The sequence below is a fragment of the Manis pentadactyla genome, chromosome 11 (genome assembly GCF_030020395.1).
Source record: "Manis pentadactyla isolate mManPen7 chromosome 11, mManPen7.hap1, whole genome shotgun sequence".
Classification (NCBI taxonomy): domain Eukaryota; kingdom Metazoa; phylum Chordata; class Mammalia; order Pholidota; family Manidae; genus Manis; species Manis pentadactyla.
The window spans coordinates 15,206,085-15,230,216 of record NC_080029.1 but is presented as its reverse complement, the minus strand read 5'-3'; the positions used below and the strand labels follow the sequence as shown (position 1 = coordinate 15,230,216).

Here is a 24,132-nt window from a genome sequence, read left to right as displayed (position 1 = left end):
ATGAAGTAGACATTCAACAAATGACACCGAGTTCCACTACGAGGAGAGTAGTGTGAAGAGCTTTATCAACCTGCTAGGAAGTTGATATTGGGAAGTATATCAATAAATATTTATTCTTCAAGTATGTTAATTGTTCCACAAATGTCCTGATTGGTGAAACTGGCTATTTTGGCAAGATGCATTCTAACTCTGAAGTGACTGATTACTGTGGAGATGTGTGATTATAGATTGGCAACTACTAAAAGAAACATCTATTGTCTAGTACATCATTTAAAATATCCCAATGGGGAAATAGAACTAATTATATGCTTCTATGCAATAAGATCTAGAGTGGAAAATAACAGAAGCAGAATAGCTTTAATTGCACTATTATATTCACACACAAATCATATATTGCTTCAATATTTATTTTTATGGCAAAAATAGACTTCATTCACATATATTACATTCAAGCTTTTTTGCCCAATAAATGTACACTTTTACAAACCAACGACAATTTAGAATTAAGTTCTTCTGATTATACATCTTTACATTATTGATCACACAGCATTTAAATTGATTTTTAAACTAGAGAATGACACTAGACAACTATTTATATTAGCATTTCAAAAATGTAGAATTCCCAGTGCATTGCTTGAATTATAGGGCAACTTTCTAAGAAAATGTATTTCATATAAATTTTCTCCAGATTTTGGGTGTAAATTTTGTTAGGTCTATTAAATCATAACAACTCTGTTGGAATTTGTATTTAAATAGATTTGCCATGTAGATGTTTACTTTGAAGTATGCTTTGCTAAATTTACTATGTATATGGTCTGGAGTGCTTCAATTTTTAACCAGGTTGTACAACTCAGAAATAAACATTTCTGGTTTGTTACAGCATAATCTTCATCTGCACTCAACGGCATGGACAACTCAGAGTATTTCCCTCTTTTAAGCACAAGAGAATGAAACACTGAAGTGTTTCCACAGGAAAATATTTAGTATTTGCAAGATAAAACTTTTATATGTTAATGTAAAAAAATTACTTCACAATACAGTAAAAAGCAAAAATTATCTCCCCTCACTTTCAATGTGTTGCTTAGAAATTGAGTTTACTGATAATTGTGTAATAGCTCAATTCTACAAGAAATTAAGCTTACTTTTAAAATCCAATTGAGAAAAAAAATATCTAATAGGGAGAGGGTGTAAATTAATATTAACAGAAAATTTTCAAAACCATTAAGAATCTGTACACAATAACCACTGCTTTACACTCTGTTGTGCCACAGAAAAACAAACAATGCAAATAAAAAGCCTTAGAGCTCCAACAGTCTAAAAGTTGTTTGGTATAAGCAACTGTAGTATTTTTTCTTCTACCGTTTTAATTGATTTGAGTTAATTCAACAGTTTTGTATTACTGTTAACCATGTTTTTTAACATCTGTTCTGGCAATGTTTGTCACGTCTGGAGAATACTTACTTTTTCCAGGCTTTGGGGGAGTGAACCAACTTTGCACTGACTTTATTCCACTTAAAACTCCAAAACTATTAGATCCTTCAAACTCTAAGATTACATTTAAACAAATAGTACTATAAAATAAGTAACGAAAGATTTTTCCCATTTATGAGGTCTGTTAATACCAAGTGATTTCTAAAAAACTGTTAGGCTAAAATTTTGGACAGTCTCTTAGTGTTTATGATGGTAGTCTGACCTGAGGTATTTGCACTCATGAGAAATGAGCAACTGAACTTGTGTCCTTCATTCATTTGTTCAGTCTTGCTCAGGTGATGAATGAGCAGATGGAAATGGAAAGCCAATTATTATTAAATCTGTACTAGTCTCATGAACCTACCCCCAAAATTGAGGTTGGACAGATTCATGTTCTGGCTAACCTGGACAATCCATCTTTTTCAATTTCTTTGGTAGAACAGACCTGCTCCTATGAGTGAATACTGTAGAATTTTTTTTCACTGTTTTGGATTGTGAATTTAAACTACACACACACACACACACACACACTTAAAATGTCAATAGTATACACGTTTGACAACTGAAATAAAGAATTAGTCATGTACACAGCTTAAAAACCACCTACCAGTTCAAATAAAAATTGCAGATTACACTGGAATCATGTACTGCTTTTGCCAGTGTATGTGCACTACATTATAGATTTAAAGCCAAGGATTTTAGAGATTTTAAAAGCTCCTTTTATATGACATACCACAGACATTTAATGGAAGTTAAGGAATCACCATCAAATTTACCTAATAAAATTTTTTCAGAAATTAACAGCCACACAGTTCTGCAGTTAAAAGTTCAAACACTATTAATTATTCCTTTCTTTTCAGCCATTTGTCCTTATGCTTTATAATATTAAAGCCTAATTTTAAAGAAGCATACGGTCACTATCAACATATTGAAAACTGTTTAGATTTACTCCAGATTTTTGCAAACAAAGTGTTTTATTTTCTCAAATCTACAGAGTAAACATTTTTTGGAAACATGATGTGCAGCCAGACCATAACTTAGACACCTGTGACCTACAGCTGCCCTTCCTCGGGGTCTTTGCCTTGGAACTGCTGCTGCCTCAGCGGCGTCTGCAGAATTCCTCTGTGGTCCACCCTCTTTCATGCCAGTGACAATCCGAGGGAGGATCCGGACGGGGCAACAGGAGAGGGGGGATGTACTGCCAGTTCACTTCGCCTCACCCCTGCCTGCCTCACAGCCAGTTCCACAGGCAGCATCCCTGCTCATCTCCTCCCGTTCTGCTCCCTGCCCTTCATGTGCCACTCAAACCTCTGTAACAAATGCTGGGATATTCACTTAGATGGCATTCTCTCATCAAATATCAATCTGACTTCAACTGCTTGCTGAGGCTCAGTCCCCACTGCCCGGCAGAGAATTTGTTCCCTGATCTCACCATCGGGATGCAACAGAGAGAAAAGTTGCTGAGTATTTTTCTTGGAGTACAGATGGCAATTTGGTTCCATACCAGTGTTTACCTAGCAAATTCCGTATGGTTTAAATAAGCTTTGGGAAGACAAACCAAGAATAATACTTATAATGGGGAATATTCACTATATCTCTAATTCAACATACACCTGAATTTTTAGAGCTTAATCTTTATTTGGGAACTGCCTGTAATAGACAAAGACTATGCCACTTTGCCAATATAAGGACCCCTTCAAATGTGTTCTAAAATCCTCTATCCATGCATTCCCAACACATGCAAGCTTTACCCAACTGGGCTTTCTGATCTTTCCTCATTTCTCTGTAAGTTAATTGCAGATATTAGAGTAAATGGAGCCCTTTTCTACAGGAACCTGAAAACTACATGCTCTTTGAGAAGTGTTTTCAAAGGAAAATTCCTAATGTACCTAATTCTACTTTGAAGTATCTACCTCTTAGCTCAAAAAAGAGCAACCTCCAATTTAGATATTTTAAAAATAAACTTTAGACTGGAAAGAGTTTTAGCTGGTTCCACATGAAATCTAGATGGGAAACAAATTCCCTAAGTTTACATCCAAAAGAGTTCCTTTACAAAGTTTGATTTTAAAAATAATTTATGATAAATGTCAATTCTTGTTTCCACCTGTTCATTTAAGTCTCAAATAAACCTGCTCCTGGTTAAGTTGCAGCTGACCCCCGGTTTTACATTTTAACACATGATAGTGTTTGATATATAACATACACATTTATATATTTTTTAATACTGTATTAACAGATCAACCCATTTGAAATGAGTGTTTTCTTCTAGTGAAGAAAGCTTCAACAAAACAGCTGGCCATGCCGAGCTGTCATCTTTCAGTCCTACCCCCAACACTCTCCTGCTTCTGCCTAGACTTTCCTCTTTCTGGGAGTTTCTAAGGAAGCACAGTTCATTTGTTTTAATCTTGCCAAAGTGTTTTAAATTCTAGGGCTTTCTGTATGCTTCACAGTAAGTGTTTCAGAAGAAAGTAATTAATAATGACTGCAATTAACATTCCAAATTATAATCTAAAATGAACATTTTCTGTATTCAAAACTACCCAGTAGACTATTTCATCAAAAAACCCCACTCAAGAAAACTGATACCAGCGATGCCAAAACTGATCAGTGGATACCACTGGTCTACAAAACCTACTTTTTGTGAAAATGGATATTTTGGTAATTTTGATATGAAATTAATATCATCAAGGAACTAAAAGACACTAAGATACTGAAGCAGTGTGTTGCGTTCGGCAGACAGTAACATACTCAGTTCTGGCACGGAAAACCTATGAAGCCTCAGGCTTCCACAGTTCACTCTGGAAAATCATACTATTTCAAAATCCAGTAATGGAATTTCTTTTTATTTAGGAATACTTTCATAAACTAAAAGTTTAAATTTTCAAGAGAGACAAAAAATTCATGGGTCTTAGAAGCTATGTCAAACATGTGACATTTTAACAGTGACATTTAAATGGTCTAATTTAGCCCTCATAATTATCACAACAGGAACACAAATATACCATATGTTATTCCTTAGATTTTTGTTTTACAGTATGTTCTTGTCAATGGGACACTTCAAAATGTTTCAGCCTGACAGAAAAGCATTTTTCAAAACCATACTATGGGAGGGAGAAAGCATCAAAAACTCTCCTGTCCTTTATATGGTGTGGAGCTGGGACACTGCCACAAAATACTACCGTAAAAAACTCTTACTCCATTCTTCTGGGAGCTCTTTCTGAGTATTTACATTGGGTTTATTGTTCCTTTAAAAAGGACTCTTAAAACAATTTTAGATGTAAAATTAATATTTTGTTTCTAAATGAGAAACGTGCCCATTTTCATTTTCTTTAGTATCTTCTGCATTTTCCTCTTATGTGGTTGGTTTCTGGGTAACTCAAGAGTTAAGCAGATCCACACGGTCTAAAGGAAATCCCGGTGCACAGCTGACAGCACACTCAGCGGTCACGGCAGTGAGTTAACCACTTGGGGCACTAATGGGAGTCAGAATTATCCCTAGGGTACTACAATTAGGGGAATTGCCCTAGATCTGGTATTTTGGAGGCTCTGCACTTTGGAGAAGCAGCCTCAGAAGACGGAAAAAAGAGATGGCTCCTCAACTAAATGTACCAATTCATCCTTACCTATCAACTCCCACTAGGATGAGCCATCTCAGCCTGGCTCTGCCCACAGCGAAGTGCCTAAATGGGATGGGGGTGGGGAGGTAAGAAGCTAAAATGGACCTCAGGGGTGAAGCGAGGGGATGAAAGAGCTGTCACGCAGGAACCTCCTGAATGCCACAATCTCTGGTGGCTCAAGAAGTTTGGACTGTAATTTTGGGAGATAAGGTAAAACTATGACTAACTCTTCCCTTCTTTCAACCAAAGAAAATAAGGCCTCTTCAAGGCTTCTGTTAATAATATAGACTTGATTTTATTTGTTAAAAAAGAACAGAGGTTTAGGGGGAAGAAATCCAAGGAAAAGAGTGAGTCATCGACAGTGACAGGCCTTGAATTTCCTGGGCATACCTACCCTGTGGGGGATCGGCACCCATACTCCCAAGCCCCCTCTCTCCATCCCAGCCTCTCAGCCTGAGCACAGGTGATACTGTGCACGTGTAAAGGCGGAGCCTTCTTGCACGCGCCATCTTGCACTTAACACTGCACTTACTCTGGTCCTAGTCACCCTGCATGCTGTTATTCTTTATCACTTCCCAAACACTTCTTCTGAAACAATGTCCATTGTTACTACTGTTTCACCTATAAAGCAACACATATATTAAAACTCAGATTTATTGTTTTTAATGAAAAGTGCTTAAAAACCATCCTATGCAATTGTATTTTCACTTCATTTTCAACCAATAAAATCAAACTCATTCAGGTTCACAAATGATACTGAAAGAAATAGTGAATCTGATTATTCTCTTAAGTTTTAAATAATGTGGCTTCATTCCCAACTTTCCCTTACATTAACTGACTCATTTCAGTACCTTAATGAGTTAAACTCCTGTCTGGAAAATACAGAAGGTACAAATATACATAATTTTAGGATAAAAAATCTTCTGAATATAAAAATGCTTTTTCACATTTCAAAATAACACTTTTAGGATCTTATAGCTTTGGATTTGGTAACTCAACAGTTAAGTACCCAAGTTTTTTTTTTAAACAACACAAGACAATAACATGGTTTTAAATACAAAATTATATAGGAACCACTCGTATCTGTGGATCATCCCCACAGGAAGTTCAGTTTCTCAACAAGAAAACCCCAAATATTTTTAGTCATAAAATAAAACTCCATTATCAAAAACTAAAGCTTTCTATGCGCCTCAATGATTGCCAGAATTGCCCAGTGTAGCTTCAGTAAAATAGAGAATTATCTAGAAAATACAATCTCCAAAATGTGTGCAAGTACTGCAAATCAGACAGACTGGAGCAGGGCAGGGCCCCCAAAACCCAGCCCTCTTCCTCCGGCGCCTCTCCCAGCGCAGGAGCCCCCTGCTTGGCCTTGTGCTCTGCATATTTCCCCCGCGCGCGCAGTCATCCCGTCGCTGGCGCCCCACTGCAGCCTTCTGCGGGGACTGAGCGTCGAGGAGAGAGTGAGTTAGGCAAGCACTTCCAGCTGCAGACGCGTCACGTGACCGGGTCCCCATCAGAAGTGGTGGGAGCCTATATGAGCCTTGAGCTTTTCAGGAACTGAATGAGAACGCGGTACACGAACGTGTACTGGCAGAGGGTCTGCACCATCATCATTCTCTGCTGCCTCAGCATCTCCAGCACCCTTGGGCTGTCCAGCACCTAGAACGAGAGGAGCAGCGATGAGGGGTGGGGTAGAGCTGGTGTCCCCACAGAAACCTGCTGAGGAGACTGGCACACTTGCCCGACTTAGCGCCTTCTCTGAGAAACCCCCAAGGAAATTTGTCCAGAAAGAACCATCAGGCCACTAGGCCCTCTTCCCCAGCCTCGTGCTCCCCCAACCAAAACAGGAAATACGCACCTCATTGTGCTCCAGACAGGCGATCATGACCTCTGACAGGATGACGACGCCGGTCCTGCCCACTCCCGCACTGCAATGGACCAGCAGCGGGGGGTTTGGGCCTTTTGGTTCGCTTGTACTATTTGTATGGCGTCGAACAGACTGGATCTCTTCCAGGTAGGCTGTGAAAGAGCAATGAAATAGAAAAATATTGAGGGATTGGGGCCTGGCCAATTGACAACTTTCAGATTCTCCTGACTGAGCGAGGGGACGCCAGAGAGCGCCCTGGGCGCCAGCTGACCAGCCCCACCCACTGGCGGACGTGTGATCTTGGGCAAGTCCCTGCCTCTGTCTGGGCTTCCATTTCCTCACCTACAAAATGAAATGGGGAGACAGTCTCTACAGCTCAGCAACCGCATTCTACTCGCTACCAAGTCATACTTTAAAAACTTCTTGTTAAGCTTCCCAAACCTTAAAATCTTAAAACAAGTCCAAAGCTTATCTGTGAGAACAGAGCGGAAATATTTCAGGAACCAAAGTCTTCCTCCCTTTAGTTGACTTAGAAGCGCCAGTGGAGGCTGTGCTGGGAGTCAAGACACTTACATAAAAACCCCTTGAGGTCCTGTGGACAGCCATGCTCAGGCCAGTCTGTGTACTGGAGGTGCCAAACTGTCCTCTCCTGCCCTGTGAGGAGGTGCTTCATCTTCAAGCCTGTAGTAGCGTAGCAACCCGAGTCTGTGCGGAAGCGCGTTGTGATCTTGAACCTTCCATAGGTGACAGTGTTATGCCTGGACCCAAGTCGTGGCCAGTACCTAAAGCTCTTCTCCCTTCCACCCTCCTGTTAAAGACAAGCACAGTCAAACACAGCACAAGATCCAGCAAGAGCTGGCCTTTCATACAGACGGCTTGTCTGAAATTCAGAACCACAAGCCCACCCTGCCTGTTTCTCTGAAGGTCAGGATTCCATAAAGATCAACATGAACTGTTCTTCTGAGGCTGAGAAAGTCAATCAAGAGAAATGAGTGCTCACCTCTTCTGCTGTCACCATAGCTATAATTGCAATGCCTTGTTCCCATACCATCTGCCAAAAATCCTGACAAGTATTCTGTAATGGACCCTGTGTGGCAATATAGTCCCATTCAATTCCACTTACAGAGACCTGAAAGTAGAAAAGGTTTTAAAAAAAATTAATGTGTATGTAATATGTATGTATGCATGTTTGTTCATGGTAGTACTAAAGGAGTGAACTGAATTGTTCAGGAGAATAAAGAGTTTTTATCCTTTTTCATTAGTACAATTACCATTACTGAACACTATAAACTTAAGTCCTCTGAATTCACATAATATCTATGTGACCTGGGGCAATTCTCTTAACCTCTCTGAATCTCAGTTCTCACCTGTAAAATAAAAAATATTACCTATCCTCATAAAGCTGCTGTCAGGATTAAGTGAGTCAATATATATGGGGCCTTGCATATAATAAGTGTGAGTGAATAGTTATAATTGCTGCTGTTACAGTTGTTCTTCTAATAAAAATAGTATCAGCTCTCACCCAAATTTCCAACACAACTTCCCCTAGGGAAATACTGAACACATTGGGTAAAGTTTAGCAATTAGGCCAATACCCAAGTTCAATGTCAGATTTTCACAGGAAAAAAATGTCTTCCTTCTTAAGAAAATCTTACCTAGAACCTCTGAGTCAAGATCACCCTCCACAATGAGACTGATTCCACTTAAGATTTAACCTTCCTGAGAACAGGCTGCCATAACAGAGTAATTACTGATTTGCTGCCAGGAGATCTGGGTAAAGCCTTGCTCCCGCCTCACTGAGTGAGGCAGTGACTGTCTGCCCCCTGACGTGAAGCCCTGTGCCTGGCCCTGTTCTGCCCACGCTCACTTGAGGCCCCAGCCCTGAGGGGCAACCCGCATTCTCTCTGAGCGCCACTTGGTGGCGGCACTGGGGTGCTACCGGTCACTACAGCGAACAAGAACTAGGAAGGAAGGTTCTGTCTGATGGGGAGCCCAAGGGGCAGGTGTCAGTATTTCCTTATTTAGGGAAAAATGCAGTGAGGTCCCACACTGGTAGCAGATCCAGGAATCCGGAAGCTCAGGCTCCTTTCACTATTTTTCAAGTTGCCTTTGAAGATTTTGAAATACTACCATGGAACTACAACTTTATTCAGTTCTCATTCATCCAGTCACGAGACACTGGAAGAGTTACTACAAAGACACGCTTGGCTCATAAGTAAATTATGTCCATATTAAAAGGCACATGCAGAGATTCCCAAAGACCATATAGGGAGCTGGCATTCACAGGCAGACTGCCAGGTCTCTGGAAAGACTCAAAACTGCTCTCATCAAGTATCACTTGCAGACTTAGTAAAAACTGGGAAAGAAGAAAAATGACACCTGGCCATAGAATGTACTCATTCACTCCCTACAAGGAAATTTCTCCTTCCCAAAATAACTGGATCTGCAGACTGCATGAACAAAAGGTACAGTGATGGGGAAAAGAGAGCTTCTGGCTTTCCACACCTACCTATTGTGAATCATCACTTTTTCCATTTTAATGGGTGTAACATTACCCCAGGTAAATGGCACTATACGGTTTCCAGGGAAAAAGTGGCACTACTTCTTCAAAGAAGAAAATGTTTAAAAATATGATTACAGGGAATATCACAAAGAAAACAGATGGCCCCATCACTAAGTAAAAGCTTCGGTGAACACCATAAAAAAACCCAGACACTTCGGTTCCATGAAAATGCATGTAGGTATGTGATGAGTAAAAAATAGCAATTCAGCTGCTCTTGAGAGAATTTCTGAGCTAGAAAGAAGTCTTCAGGGTTTTTTTTTATTACAATAAAGTTGATATACAATATTATGTTGCTTTCAGATGTACCAACAGAGTGACTGGATAATCACATACATTACTGGATGCTTGCCACAATAGATGTAGTTACCCCATTATCATACCAGTATATTACAATATTATTGGTTAAATTCTCTGTTGTACTTCCATTTCTATGTCTAACCTATTTTGCACTTTGCAGTTTGTACCTTTTATCCCCTTCACCCATTTCACCTATCCCTCCACCCCCTTCCCTAAGGTAACCAACCAAGTCTAATTGCCTATATTTGTGGGTCTATTCCTTTTTGTTTTTCTTAGATTCCACATATTACTGAAACCATATGGTATTTGTCCTTCTATACCTGGTATATTTCACTTAGCATGATACCCTCTAGGTCTATCCATATTGTAGCAATTGGAAGGATTTCTTTTTTTTTTAATGGCTGAATAATATTCCATTGCATGTATGTACCACATCTTTATCCATTCATCTATAGGTGGGCACTTGGGTTGCTTCCATATCTTTGCTATTGTAAATAATGCTGCAATGAATGTAGGTGTGCATATATTTTTTCAAATCTGGGATTTTGTCTTCTTTGGGTAAATTCTCCAAAATGGAATTGGTGACTTATATGGTATTTCTATTTGTAGTTTTCTGAGGAACCTCCATACTGTTTTCAAGAGGTCTTCAGATTTAGAACAACAAAGTTCTAAAGCCAGGCAAATAAGCGCTCTGTGAAGTCATGGCACCAATGTTGGGGGCAGAGTGTCAGACCAAGGGGAAAGGACAAACACACTTTGGCTGCTGAGGAACAGTTTCTACCCAGCCCTGTATTGGACTTACAAGCTTATAATATGGTTTGTCACAATGTTTCAAAATATCAGGGTGTTTACAGAATACAGCCATGAATGTGATTCCCACTAAGAATGGTTTATTACTCTAAAAGTTCATTATTCTAAATGTTCCTCTCACCTTAATGTGTGATGCATTGATGTAGCCAGTATTGTTTTCCTTAGTTGGGACCAACTCCACTCTGGCATCGTCATAGGGAAGGACATCTTGGAATCGATTTCTTTCTGCATTTTCAGGGAGTCGTGCTGTTGAGCACTCCCCATCTACTAGCCGTTTTTTAAGGATTCGTTCATATTCTGTGAATACCATTCCCTGTTCTAACCGCTGTTCCAAAATTTTACACTATAAGATAGAATATGTGAAATCATATGAATAAAATCACATGTCACAGCTGCATATTGATTGCAATATATTTGAAATCTCGTTTTCTGTTTGATCTCACATTATCTAATTTTGAAAATTCTACATAAAATCAAAATTAAATTTTTAACAAGCCTTAATAGTAAGAGTTAAAAAAACGAATGACATAATCTTCTTGGTGAGAAATACAATGCAAAGTTCTGTTTAAAGGTGAAAATTAGCATAAAACAGTTTGCTGAATTCATTTTCTCTAGATATATGTGACTCCTGAGAACAGAAAATGCACCTGCAGAACAGAAAATCCTAGAGTGGGATAATCAACTCCAACCTCTATGAACAAATACTTCAGTTTTATAATATATGATGTATAAAAAACTGAAAACAGTAGTAAATACTGGAAACTACCTCCATGATTCAAATTAATTTTTTCTTAGCATAAATCATGCCTGATTTTAATCTAATAAAATGTCATAGCAAATATATCTCAGTCACAAAGTTTTGAAAAATTCAGTAACTGTTTACTTTTGAGATAAGTTTTCAATATAATGAAAGCAGTCAACACCTGCTTTCTTTCCTGTGTGCGTTCATACGCATTTGTGGATTTCCTCTAATTTTAAGGCCAGCAAAATTCAAGACTGCCACAGGTGGCTGGAAGAAGGTGAAGAAAACATTCAGAAACAAACAAAATAATCAGCATTTAGCCTGAAATTACCTATGAAGACATTAGCTGTGTATCTGCCCCAATTTCGAGGTCCAGGATACAAAATTCTTTAACACTCATTTATGATGATTAAATGTGTTAGAAAACTCACTTTGAAAGCCCAAGAAGGCATTTTCATACCATTTATCGACTGCCCCAGAGAAGGCAGGAAGCGCGTGGCTTGTACATACCCTCTCGTCATTGGTGGCTCTGGCCGGCACCTCCTTTCCTTCATCGGGCAGAGGCAACCGGGACAGCGAGAGTCCATTCAGGGCAGCCAATTTGAGAGGGCCAATTTTTTTCGCATCTACTCGGCTCTTTTTCATTCCCTATAAAAATATTTATATGTATATAAGAGAAATATACACAAATAAAACTCCTTCAAAAAGAAACTTCAAAGGACTAAACACTGGAAACAAACAGAAGGAGTGTTTTCCTAAGCCGCCAACCGCAAGAGAGATTGAACTCCTTCACACACATACGCATTTGTTTAACAAACATTAGGAGAAAGACACTCCTTTCAAGGCCAAAGCCCTGATAAGTCCTGCAGATAGAATGCTTTGAAATGCCATTGGTTCAGGCTCTGTTGTAATGAAAGGTGAAGTTCCAGGCAGAGAGCCTGTCTTCACAGAAGTCCCAAATTTAAAAAAATGACACATACAAACCAACCCCACAAAAAGCGTTTCGAATGCAGTCACCTGATCATAATAGACTTTCATGATTTTATGAAAACATTCATTAGTTATTTAAATCATTCTGAAAAAAGTGTTTTCTGTGGTCTGTCTATCCTGTTCTACGTTCTGTTGCAGATTTGTGTGATCTGGGGGATCAGTACACCTATCAGAACTGCCACATTTTTAAAACCAGGAAAATAAAACAAGGCTGGTATCTCCATTATGACACCAGAAAGAGGGCACAAGGGAGGACATCACAAGAATGCTCTCTCTTGAAAACAGGTGTTTCCTCAAGTTATTATTAAAGTTAATGATTTTCCCCTTTAAGGCAAACAAGCCCAAGAAGGCTGTCTCCTTCGACAGTCTACACGTCCTTGAAAACCATAATATCATAATGCAGTAGCCCTAATTTGACAGAAATTGTTTCCTCCGTTCTGTCTCCTAAATGAAATCAGCTTTACTCTAGCTCTACCAGCCTGGGAGGGAGGGAGAGGGTGGGAAGGAAGCACGCAGACTAAAAGGTCCCTGCTTGGGCTAAAATTCATGATTCTAATGTGTGCAGAAAACAGTGCTATGTTGGTAAATTTTAACAAATGGGGTGGGGGTGGGGTCTAATTTTTAAAGTTTGCCAGTTTCCATGGTGCGTATCCTCCCACCTCAGCCAATTTCCAACTGCCTCAATTTAAGTCAGCTCTCACCAGTGAGCATGAGATGGCTCCAGCAACCCTCTGCCTGAAAATGACCCAGAACGGCCCACCAACAGCTGAAGAAGCTGACTGGCTGTAAGGTCAGTGCTAAAGCCAGTATTTGCAGAAAGATGCATATAGCCAAATCCAGCTTTAAATACCCCCACTTCACCCTTAATGCACAACCCACACAGTGATTTCTTGTGTGAGAGCCACTGCACAAGACTTGGGGCAACAGGAAGACCCCTACAGGGCTGTGGGAGCACTCCAACCAGTCCACCTTTCTCAAATAATCAAGTCTCCGAAGGTGGAGAAGGGTGGAGCATTCTAAAATGTTCCTGCTTGTCTGCAATTTATCTCACTGTTTTTAATACTAATAAGCATCTATAACCTTAATTCACAGTAGCATGTAAATCAAGTTTGTTTGCTGTAACAATTAAGATAATGGCAACCCTGTATTACTACGGGGAGGGGGAGTTGTAGGGGGTTCTTCAATCTTTCAGAAGTCACTAAATTGGATGTATGACCCAAGCCACCGTAAAACGTTTGACTGAGCACTGCTACATGCTTCGACCTCACTTCATCCCCCCACAAACTCTCTGGGGTCATCTGCATTCACAATGAGAAAACTGAGTCACAGGGAGACGAAATAGCTTACACAGCGTCACATGGCTGCCTCTTTATACATGGTAATCAGTGTCAAAACAATAAAAACCTTACTCTACAAGAAGATATGTCAAAGAAATAATCAATCTTCCCATGTTTTCTTCCGCCTGCTACTTCTATAGCTTTTCTTCTTCCTTCCTAATTACAACCCTTAAATAGAATTCGTGCCTCATATCAAATTTACCGAGTATCATAATTCTTCCAAGTGGTAAAGATACCTCATGACAAATGCTGGGCATAGAAGCCACAGGGCATAAATATGCAAAGAAGTAAAAAGCTAACCTTTTCAAACAATAAGGCTTCTCTCTCACTTACCAACTTTACATTTCCCTGTATGGCCCCGGAAGATGACTGGTTAGCCAGAGACGGGTAAGATTCCTCAAGGGAGGAACAACCTAAGACAGGCACAGTCGCAGGGGGGCCATCAGGTGAGAAATTGGGGATCAACAGAGGTGAGGCTTAGAACCTCACCCCCCCTGTTCTGAGAGAAATCTTCTGCATATGTGGATGTTTTATTGCCCTTGTCTAGCTTGGATTAACACATAGTCTACAGGCACACACCTGATCATCTACATTTGCTCTCTTACAACACTAAACTATGTTTTCTACCTTTATCTTGTATCTACTTACCACTTCAGCATTTTATTAAAAATAATAATAATAAAGAGAGAAATGTGGTATCTACATATAAATCAAGTATAACAATCAAATGAGTATTCATATTTGAACTGTTTATAGTTCATAATGCATGAGCAAAACTGAAAGCTTCTGTGATGACTGCCCTTGTACTGTTCACCATGTAACTTATTCACTATGTAAGAATTTGTTCTCCATGTAAGAAATTGTTCGTTATGCTTCAGAAGATTAGAGACTGACGAAATTAGGCTTGGGGTGGATTAATGATTGTGCATTGAGCATTGACCCCCCTATACAGAATTTTATTGTTGTTAACAACCATTTGATCAATAAATATGAGAGATGCCCTCACCAAAAAAAAAAAAAAAAAAAAGTACACACTTCCAATTGTAAAATAAATATGTAACCAGGATGTAATGTATAGCATAAGGAATATAGTCAAAATATTGTAACAACTTGGTATGGTGATAGCTGGTACCTAGAATTATCATGTATATAAATGTTGAATCACTATGTTGTACACCTGAAACTAATGTAATGTAATACTGTGTGTCTACTACCCTTCAATAAAAAATAATTATCTACAAAAAAAAAAACCAAAAAACAATAAAAACCTTTCATTAAAATCAGGTAGGCTGCATCACAGAATTTAGCATTTTTCAGGCCTAACCTTACGTGGGACTTAACAGAAGGCCACAGCAGGCAGAGGACATGTTACCAATGGGAAGCTGAGTTCTGGTGTGTGAAGGGTCTGGTGCACTGGGCAGAGAATTAATAAATGCAAGGTCTAGACTCAGACTCAAGGTTTCCCACTTGGAGGTCCTTTCCCCCTGGCCACAGCTGCCCTACACATTGTTCAAGTAAGGAGAATCCCTAATGCAAAAAGGGGAACAAAAGCATAACCCAGTCACATGATTTCAGTGATACTCCAGGTCTTAAGTCAATGAGGGAGAAAATTTCTATTTTTAGAGAACCAAACTGATCGAAGTCCTCAAATTTAGTGGAACTTGCTAGGCACATTGAAAGCATACAGGGACAAAAGCCTTGAGTATTGAGCTATACTCAAACCAAGTATTATTTGGGGAAAAGACTAGGTTCACACATAAAAACGACAGGCCATTCTGGGTTTAATTAGGGAAGAGTGTTAATGATGAAGGCCCTACCTAGGAGGCTCGGGGCCGCAGGTAGAATATTATGAAAGACACATACACACTCTTGTCTCCACTGTGGGCCACGGATCAAGAGCCATACCCTCTACTTCAGCCAACCTAAGACACTGGCTTTTACATTGAAGTAGATGAGTAAGAAGGTCCTCCCAAGAAAAATTAAAAATTAAATTTACAGTTCAAATCCAAAATTCATTTTAAAACACACACATTTAAGCCCGTGGCACTATTAGAAGTAGTTTCAGTCTATGTGTACTATTTCTTAAGCACTATAATATTGTCTGAATTTTTTCCAGCTTATGAAGATTACGCCATCTCAGAGGACCTAAATTATGAAGCCAGATCCATACTTGCGATGGGTCCTCAAGTCGGAGTACACAGCCTAGCAGAGAAAGGGGAAGAATCCTAGCTGCCAGGACACTAGGAGCAGTTGGGAAGCACAGTGGGCAGGATAGTTAATCACTGTAGGTCGGCCAGTGTGCAGGGCATGGCGAACAGACATATGGGCATCGAGGAGCTGCAAACCTGAGCAGTGCAGCAAGGTGACTTAGGGTGGACTTGGGACTCAAAAGGTTTCAGTGAAGAGAGAGAAGAGTTAGGCTTAGACAAGCAATTATTAATAATATTTTATATACAATGTACCTCAGTGCAGGACAGTGTACAAGGTAAGAGAACAACTGACAAGATAAATACATGTTTAAAATTCCAGCTCAGTCACTCACTAGTTGTGTGACCTTGGGGAAGTTACTTAAAGTCTCAGTCTATTTCCTCTTCTGTAGGAACAATAGGCCTGTTATAAATCGCACGTGGTTTAAGGAGATGACATGTTGGGCACAGAGTAAAAATGATCTAGGAATAGCAGATAGAGATGATGTTGTTTCCTTATATTGTGCTTCAAATAGGTAAGAAGTCCTTAATATGTGATTATTCACTGTACTGATTATTCAAGAGCTGTATAAGGGACCTTCCTTTGCTTCTCAGTTCATTTATTCTTTCTTTAAAGAGACCTGGAGCTGCTCTCAGGTTTTTGTCTTGACAAAGAGCCACCTTCCCAATTCCAGAATCACCCTCCAAGCCCTCAGAAATCATGGCCAAGCAGTTCAAGCTGTATCCACACGGACTCCTAAAGAAACACAGCAGAAACTTCCAGGGATGCTTCTCGCAGACACAAGTGAACTGAACAAATGGGGCCCTGACCTGCTGCAGAGGGTATTTTTTTAATGGAGGCTGACAAAGCAATCTTGGCTGAAGCCCCCAAACTTTGACTTCCTTTTCCTTAGCACTGCATTGCTACACGTATCACTCATTCATTCTTTCTATTCCATTCCACAGAGGCTGCTGTGTTTACCTTTTCAATTCATCTAATTTATTGTCTCTAGCAAAATCATTACAATTCTAATCAATTTCCATCACTTCCATTGCTAATCAACCTCAAAGTGCTCCAAATAAGACACAAATGAAGTCAGTGGGAGGAGATGAAAGAAGTGTTTCAGTGCTGAAAAACATCAGGAGGAATGAGTCAGAGAAAAGAGAGAGGGTAGTGTGGAGACAAGGTTTAAGGGGGCCGTCCCAGGCTGGGTGAGGCACACGTGAGCACCGCTGGGCTTACCCCCAACGGCGGAAGTCCGTCCACAATGTCCTTCTTCCCAGAGAGGAGATCTGACACCGGCCTCTTCTTCAGAGAATCCCTCCTCGCTCGGTACCGCCCAGACGTGGTGAGGTCAGACTCGGACATGGAGGGCGTCAGCAGCCCATCTCTTCTGGGCCGCTGGGCGTCAGCGACCATGTGAACAGGGCTGCTGTCTCTCACCCTCCTCTCAGCCTCTGTGATGTGGGACTTGGGCTCGAGAATGTGCAGAGGGCCGGCAGCTGGAGTGACCGAAGCACAGGGGAAGGTCGGCTGTGGCTCTTGGGAGTAACTGCCCCGGGGCTCACGTGCCTGCAGAGAGAGCGCTGCCCCTGTTCTGTGTTGCTCTTCAAAATCTTCCTCCTCCTCGCTGCTGTGTATCAGCATGGTGGCGTCGGACAGAGATTTTTTATGACCATATCTCAGGCTTTCCTGATCGTCAGTCTCCTCTCGTTTTGTTCTCTCCATGAGAACATTTGGCTGGGAGCCTGTGGAGACAGCCCGCAGTGCCACGTCTGCGGCCGACGCCGACATGGTCCTCTCCTTAAGCCTCATGCCTTCGAAGCTGTGTGCCAGCCCAGCTAACTCAATGCTGTTCCTCTTCTGTAACTGGGCGTGCCGGGCTGAGGTGAGAGGCTCGCTGACCTCCTGGAGAGAATGGGCCACCGGCAGGCTCTCCTCCTGGAACGTCTGGACCGAGTGATGGACTCGCCTGGTGATGAGATCCGGGTTGCTACTGCTCACGTAGAGGTGGCGGGACAGGTCTGGGGTGCTGTTGGCAGGCCTCGGGTATGGGTACGGTGGGGGTGGGCGGTACACCTGTGTTTTCATGATGTTTGGGGCGGGGTAGTCCTGGGCCTGGAGCTGCACGTTGGTCAGCTCAGGCACGCTGACAGCACCCACCACAGGCCGCCTCTCTGCGGGGTGGGGGTAGGCAGACTGGCTGTGGAAACTGTAATTCAAACTGAGTGGACAGTGGGCCGACTGGGGGGAGGTGAAATGAGCATGCTCCCGAATTTCAGGTTGGCTATAGACCAGGGCATCGGGCCGGCTGTACGCGTACGAGTGGCCGATGTTGAGGTTTCTCAGCGAGCGGCTCTGCCTCTCTGTGTGCACCATTCCTCTGTTGAGCTGCTTCATCACAGTCTCATAATCTGGGGTCGGGCGGTAAGATGGGGGTATCAGGGCGCTGTGCCTATGTGACGGGACACAGTCAGGTCTCATGACGTCACTCCCGGTAATGCTTGGGTTAGAGGACAGGGGTGAGGGCTGCAAGTAGGGCTGAGGGTTATTTAAGGAGTTAGTGCTGTGCGCACTGTAGACACTGCCATTGCGGATCCGACCACTCAGGTCAATCTGTGCTCGATCCAAACTTGTCTGAGAGTGACAATAGTATCCATTCTGGTTGGTCACAAACAGGTTATCTGGGGGGAATAAAACATTTAAAATGTATTTTTAACATGAGAGTTTACAAGTGTATTAAATTGGACCAATTACTTCAGCCAAACATTGATGGTCCTTCAACACTGATGACATTTTCAACATAGCTTATGAAAATCCAAGCAGAAATCTGGCTATACCCACACGCTAGCTGAGTGGGCAGGTCATTTTCTGGAGCCTCAGATTCCTCACCTACAGAATGGCAATGGTTTTGTCTACTCTAAGAGTGGGATTCAGGATTTGGCCCCCAGGAAAGATTAAGCAAATCTAAGTCCAATATTAAGAGTGTAATCGTATCATAAAATACTGTATTTTTCTGCAAGTCAAAAACAGGTTTTAAGGAGACAAAGCAGACTTTCTAGAACTCTGGGAAGCTGCAGGCAGAGAGAGTGCTCAAGGCGCTGGGCCACCGACCGCTTTCTCTGGCTGCTTTCTCCGCCTGGTGGGGATGTGGCCTTACTGATGCTGAACTAGTTCAAGCACTGACTGTGAACACCTTCTGAAATGGAATTCTAGGTTGTTAAGTTCTTCCAGAATGAACATAAAAGGGCAATACTTTAGCAAGATCTGAGCTTCTCCAGCTCCAACAGTACCACCAGTACCTGCATGCCTCACCAGGGGGCCAGAAGAACCACGCTAAAATAGCCACACCTGCCCCCTGCCTCAGTAGGCTCAGCATCCCCAGCGAGCAGAATCGGGGGTTAATCCAAGCTACAGTGGCTGCGTGTGTACCTGTCAGGGTTGGAAGAAGGCATGTTTCTTTTGTCTGACATGCGGTTCACCTGAAACACCATTACTAATGAAGGTGATTTCCAACACTTCAAAAGAAAATCAGGAGTTATGTCCTTCAGAAGACAGTTGCCTTTGAAAGCCCCATGATCATTTAAGTGACAACTGGTTATCAAAGTGAATATACCCGTCTGGTGTGTGAGGCACCAGGACTCTAATGCATCACCGTATTCTTCCTGCGCATATACAACGCTTCCTGGTCTGTGCACTCTTCCCATGTGTGAGTCCCTGGGAACTGGCTTGTCTGGACTAGCGTAATACCTGCCCACCTAGCCTCGCTGCCTCCAGGCTCCTCTCTGTACCCCACAAACCATCATCTAGTTGTGAGCCTGTATGTGTGGAAGACAATGCTCTGAACTGACAAGAGAAAAGGTGACTGGAATCCTGGCAAAGCAGAAAGGTATGTACAAAAGTCACCAAAATTCAAGGAAGAAATGTTGCAATCTAAGGAGGTAAGTGACAAGAGTCCACACAGGAGGAGGGAAGGCTCCCTTCCAGCCTGACTGGGACAGGGAGAAGGCCGAGATCAGACTCACAGAAGACACAGCATTCGAGGGGCCTTGTGGGGCGGGTGGGGGGATAGGCAGGCCCAGCTTGCATCGTAGCCAGCTCTCAACCTCCGAGGCCACACAGGATTTTGCCTCCTTGCCTCTGGACGCCAGGTACAGTCATGTAACAAGTGGCACAGTGTCATGAAGCCATTTTCGACAAGCTGTATTAGCTGATATTTATCAAGTGCTTACCATAAGCTTACCCTCTGCTGAGGGCTTTACAGGCAGTAGCTCCCTTAACTGCCACAGTGACAGATGGAGCACAGGAGTGATGACAGGGGGTGGCCAACACAGACTTGACAGGCATCCTTGCTGAAATCTGAAATGCGCCTGAGACTGCCCTGGAAGCTTGCAAAGGGAGGGGAGAAGGCCACGGGCAGACCTTCCGGGCAGCCAACAACACGGCTGGTGCAGGAGCAGGGAGAACCCTTCACACGGGGAAGAGGTTTTTCAAGAAGGAGAGCAGGCTGGAATTTGATGGTGAGGGGGATGGTGGGGCACTGGGACCTGTGAGGAGGCAGTCTGAGTGGAGCAGCAAAGGCGGAGCGGTCAACAGATGACCAACAGAGGTATGACTCTCAGTAGGGGTGGGTGGAAAAGGAAAGCAGAAGCTATCCCAACTGGAGTTGGAAGACAGAAGAGAAAAAAATACTAGGATGCCTATAGATGGAGGCAAAGGAATGAACAGCAAGGCACAGAGAGCGCCTTTTCCCAGAAGTAGGTGGGGCTGGGGTCACGAAACCAGATGAGGGTGGTGTGCAAGGAGAGGACATGAGGAAGGTAGAGAAACACCCCGAGGAGGGCACCCTCAGAAGCCACGCAGCAAAGCTCTGCTCCCCTTCTGCCCACGACGGCAGGAAAACGTATGCACACAGAAGGCCCTGCATAAACAATACAGTCATAACCCACCTCCTCATCTCTTCCCCAATCATTTCCTACCAGTTACCTACATGAGGGTCTGACTGGACCACTCTCCTCTCCTAGTATCACCCTTCCTCATTTTGAGCCGTGGTATTCACTGTCCACCAAAACCAGGTGCAGCAATCCTGATCAAGTATCTGCCTCTGTCTGCCTCTTGAAATCCACCCATTTTAGGTCCAGAGAGCCCTCCTCAATCTCTCCCCAACATGAAGGGCCTTTCCTCTGTTGAAGGGCACAGTAACTGTTGGCTCTCTCACATCAAAACAATCATGTTCTCTTTGTCATTAAGTTATTTGTGTACTAGTCTTATTCCCCACTATTAGATTCTAAGCTTCTTAAGATGTGAAATTACTTCTCTGCATTAATCTCCTTGCCTTTATAGTAGAGCCTTGTACACAGAGAAGGGTAAATGTCTGTTAAATGAATGCTTAAGATTCAGCTTTAGAGGCGTCATCTTAAATACAGCTTTCTATACTAGTCAAGTGAACAATAAAATGCTTAAACCTTTACAATGGAAGGTATCAGGCTGAGAAAAAAACATGAGCCTGGGAAACACTGTGCTGGAAAGAAGGAAGCACTCAAAGTCTAATGGGGGAGCATTAACAGGACAGAGGAACCAGCTTGAAGGAGCTCCCATGGGCCAAATTTGGAATCATTTAGCATCAAAATGTGATACTGCATATTGCTACACATGTCTAGAAACTCAGTTTAATGGTAGCTTCCTCTGTGACACCAGAGTGGCTATAATCATAAAAACAATTTGGATGTAACTTCAGCCAAAAACTATCCTGGCTCCAAGATCTCCAAGTCTTCAGATTTATTTAGTCTTCAGCGCTAACCTTTTAAGTTAGAGACAGAGAACATGCCTCTCCTTAATGACATGCCCCAACTAGACACCACAACATGATCTATTACAATTATATCCATAATCCTGACTCTCTTTATCCTATTTCAATTAAAAATCTCTAAACACCACCATCCCCACAACACAGAAACTACGATAAAACTACACTATAAAACGCACACCCCCTGAGAAAAAAAAATGAACGAAAATCTATTTGCCTCTTTTATTACCCCAGTAATAATAGGAATCCCTATTATCACAATTGTCATTATGTTCCCAATAATCCTTTTCCCAACATCAAAATGACTAATTAATAATCGTGTCGTATCTATCCAACAATGACTTTTAAAACAAACATCCAAACAAATAATAAGTATCCATAACTACAAAGGACAAACCTGAACCTTGATAGTAATAACACTAATTATTTTCATTGTGTCCACAAATCTGCTAGGCCTACTACCCCATTCAAATTGTAATAATTTTGTAAGGCATTTCAGAAATGGTGTACTATACCTTGGGAAGAAGTATATGGTTCTGTATAGTGTCCATTGTAATGCAGCTGGGGTGGGGGAGGCATCACATAGGGCTGGGGTTTAGGCTAAGAAATGGAAAGTAGGAAACAGGGTTAAAACACATTAGCCATGTAATATATGGAAAGGAAGTCTCTCTGCTTGTTTCTTTCCCGCCTTTAAAAAACTTCTAAAGGAGTTAAACATATTATATATGGAAAATTTACAGGAAGACCACTTAGAGGTAGTACATTTAATCATAGGCAAAATCACCTAGTATTTTAAATATTTACTAACTTCTGATTACTTGTGGCTAGTAGTCAAAATGTTTAATATTAGTTTGGACCTAATATTTCACTATTTGTAATAAATTAAATAAATATTATATAAATATTAGGTTGGACCTATGAAAAAATCATCATTCTTTCATTAAAAATGATCAAGTATCAGCACACTTTTGTGGTCCAAACTAAAATTTAACACAACCAAAAGCATATTTTACTAAGGTAGATGACATCACTAGAAAAAGAAAAGCAACCGTACTTTTCCTTCTCTCTTACCAGGGACATCCTTGAAGATGACCTCCTCCTAACTGGGTTCACTGAGACAGTCTGAGTTTGCCTAAAAAAATAAGACATGTCTTTGAGACATAAACACACATAACCTTCCTAATTCTATCAAAGTAAATTAATAAGAAGGTAAAATGATAGATCTTCTACAGCAAAAAGGATAAACTAATCCAATCATAAATTAGAGAAAAGGAAACTCTCCTCACTCGGGGCTGTGACCCTTTCCTGTTGCCCAGACCCCTTGGACCACAGTGCAGGGTCTGAGCTCCGCATGAAGCACCAACTCTCTAGACTGTCAATGGGACCAGCAGGTGTGTCATTCCCTAGTCCATCCAGGTGAGACCTCTGGAGTGATCATAAGCAGAGAGGAGAAGAGGCAAGGCCAGACCGCCAACAAACACCCCAGGACAAGCAAGATTTTCAGGGCAAATGCATCTGTCCTGCGAGCCCAGGGTAGCCCTGACCACGTCCATTAGCAGCCCTGAGGGGTGACCATCAGCTGCCAGCCCAGAAGCTTGAGGCAAAGGGAACTGCCTGACTTCACTTAAAATCTGTTAACCACCACAACGAACATAATGAAGAGGTACGTTTATTTCCTAAAGGAGCTAAATTAGAGAAAGCAAAAAAGTTCAGTGGGCCTGTGGTAAACCCATTTATCTTTTTCTGAAAGAAACTTTTCTGATTGGTTTTGCCTATTTTCTTTTAAAGCAATGAGAATATTAAGGAGTGCCAACTGACAATTATCAGATAATTTGAGATTTTAAACTATTTACAGCAAGTTCTATCTTTGAATAAATAATTAGATCAAAAAGGAGCAAGAAACAGGAAGGCCTATTTGTCACTCTATCACTTTTAAACAAAAACAGGATTTTTTCATTCTTGGGTGCAGTTTTATTGCAAATTTTGTCAAAGTACTTTTTAAAAATAACTTTTACCATCTATTCCTGGGTCATGAGCTTATGTGATGAATAAACATTCACTATTTTGGTTATAGCATTTTAAGGACTAATTACTAGAAAATCCATAATCACCCAGTAAACAATCCATTTAATCAGCAAATTTACCATAATATCAAGTCTTATGTCTCATAAATTAACATTCTTATTAGCACTCTAACAATTTATATCTTGTATTCAAACCTTGAAAATTAATCTATTTTTACAAGCAGAAGTGGTATTTCCCACACGGGACCTGGTTTGGCACCCTTGCTGGCAGCGTCCCATGTGGAGCCAACATTGCCCACTGCAGAGGCTGCTTCCTGCTAAACACAAACTAGTACATCTTCCTCAAGACTTTTGAGATAAAATAAAACCAGTGTTTATTAGGACCTTAGCATCAGGTGACTACAATTGCTTTTACTAGTTGA

General features: G+C 41.5%; 1 protein-coding gene across 5 annotated transcripts in view; it reads right to left on the bottom strand.

Moving 5' to 3' along the window:
• Positions 1-391: 391 nt before the first annotated feature.
• The window catches only part of PTPN21 (protein tyrosine phosphatase non-receptor type 21), a 96,243-nt gene continuing 72,502 nt past the window's right edge, over positions 392-24,132 (bottom strand). For 4 of the 5 annotated variants that reach the window (XM_036882465.2, XM_036882467.2, XM_036882466.2 and 1 more), the window contains exons 11-19: positions 22,758-22,818; positions 22,202-22,286; positions 17,123-18,564; positions 11,877-12,014; positions 10,746-10,967; positions 7,955-8,083; positions 7,528-7,762; positions 6,946-7,106; positions 392-6,746 (exon numbers count right to left, since the gene is read on the bottom strand). In XM_036882465.2, coding sequence (XP_036738360.2) covers positions 6,618-6,746; positions 6,946-7,106; positions 7,528-7,762; positions 7,955-8,083; positions 10,746-10,967; positions 11,877-12,014; positions 17,123-18,564; positions 22,202-22,286; positions 22,758-22,818 — 2,602 coding nt within the window. In that variant the 3' untranslated portion in view covers positions 392-6,617. The remainder of the gene's footprint in view (positions 6,747-6,945; positions 7,107-7,527; positions 7,763-7,954; positions 8,084-10,745; positions 10,968-11,876; positions 12,015-17,122; positions 18,565-22,201; positions 22,287-22,757; positions 22,819-24,132) is intronic. The other variant, XM_057488237.1, reaches the window with a different exon arrangement.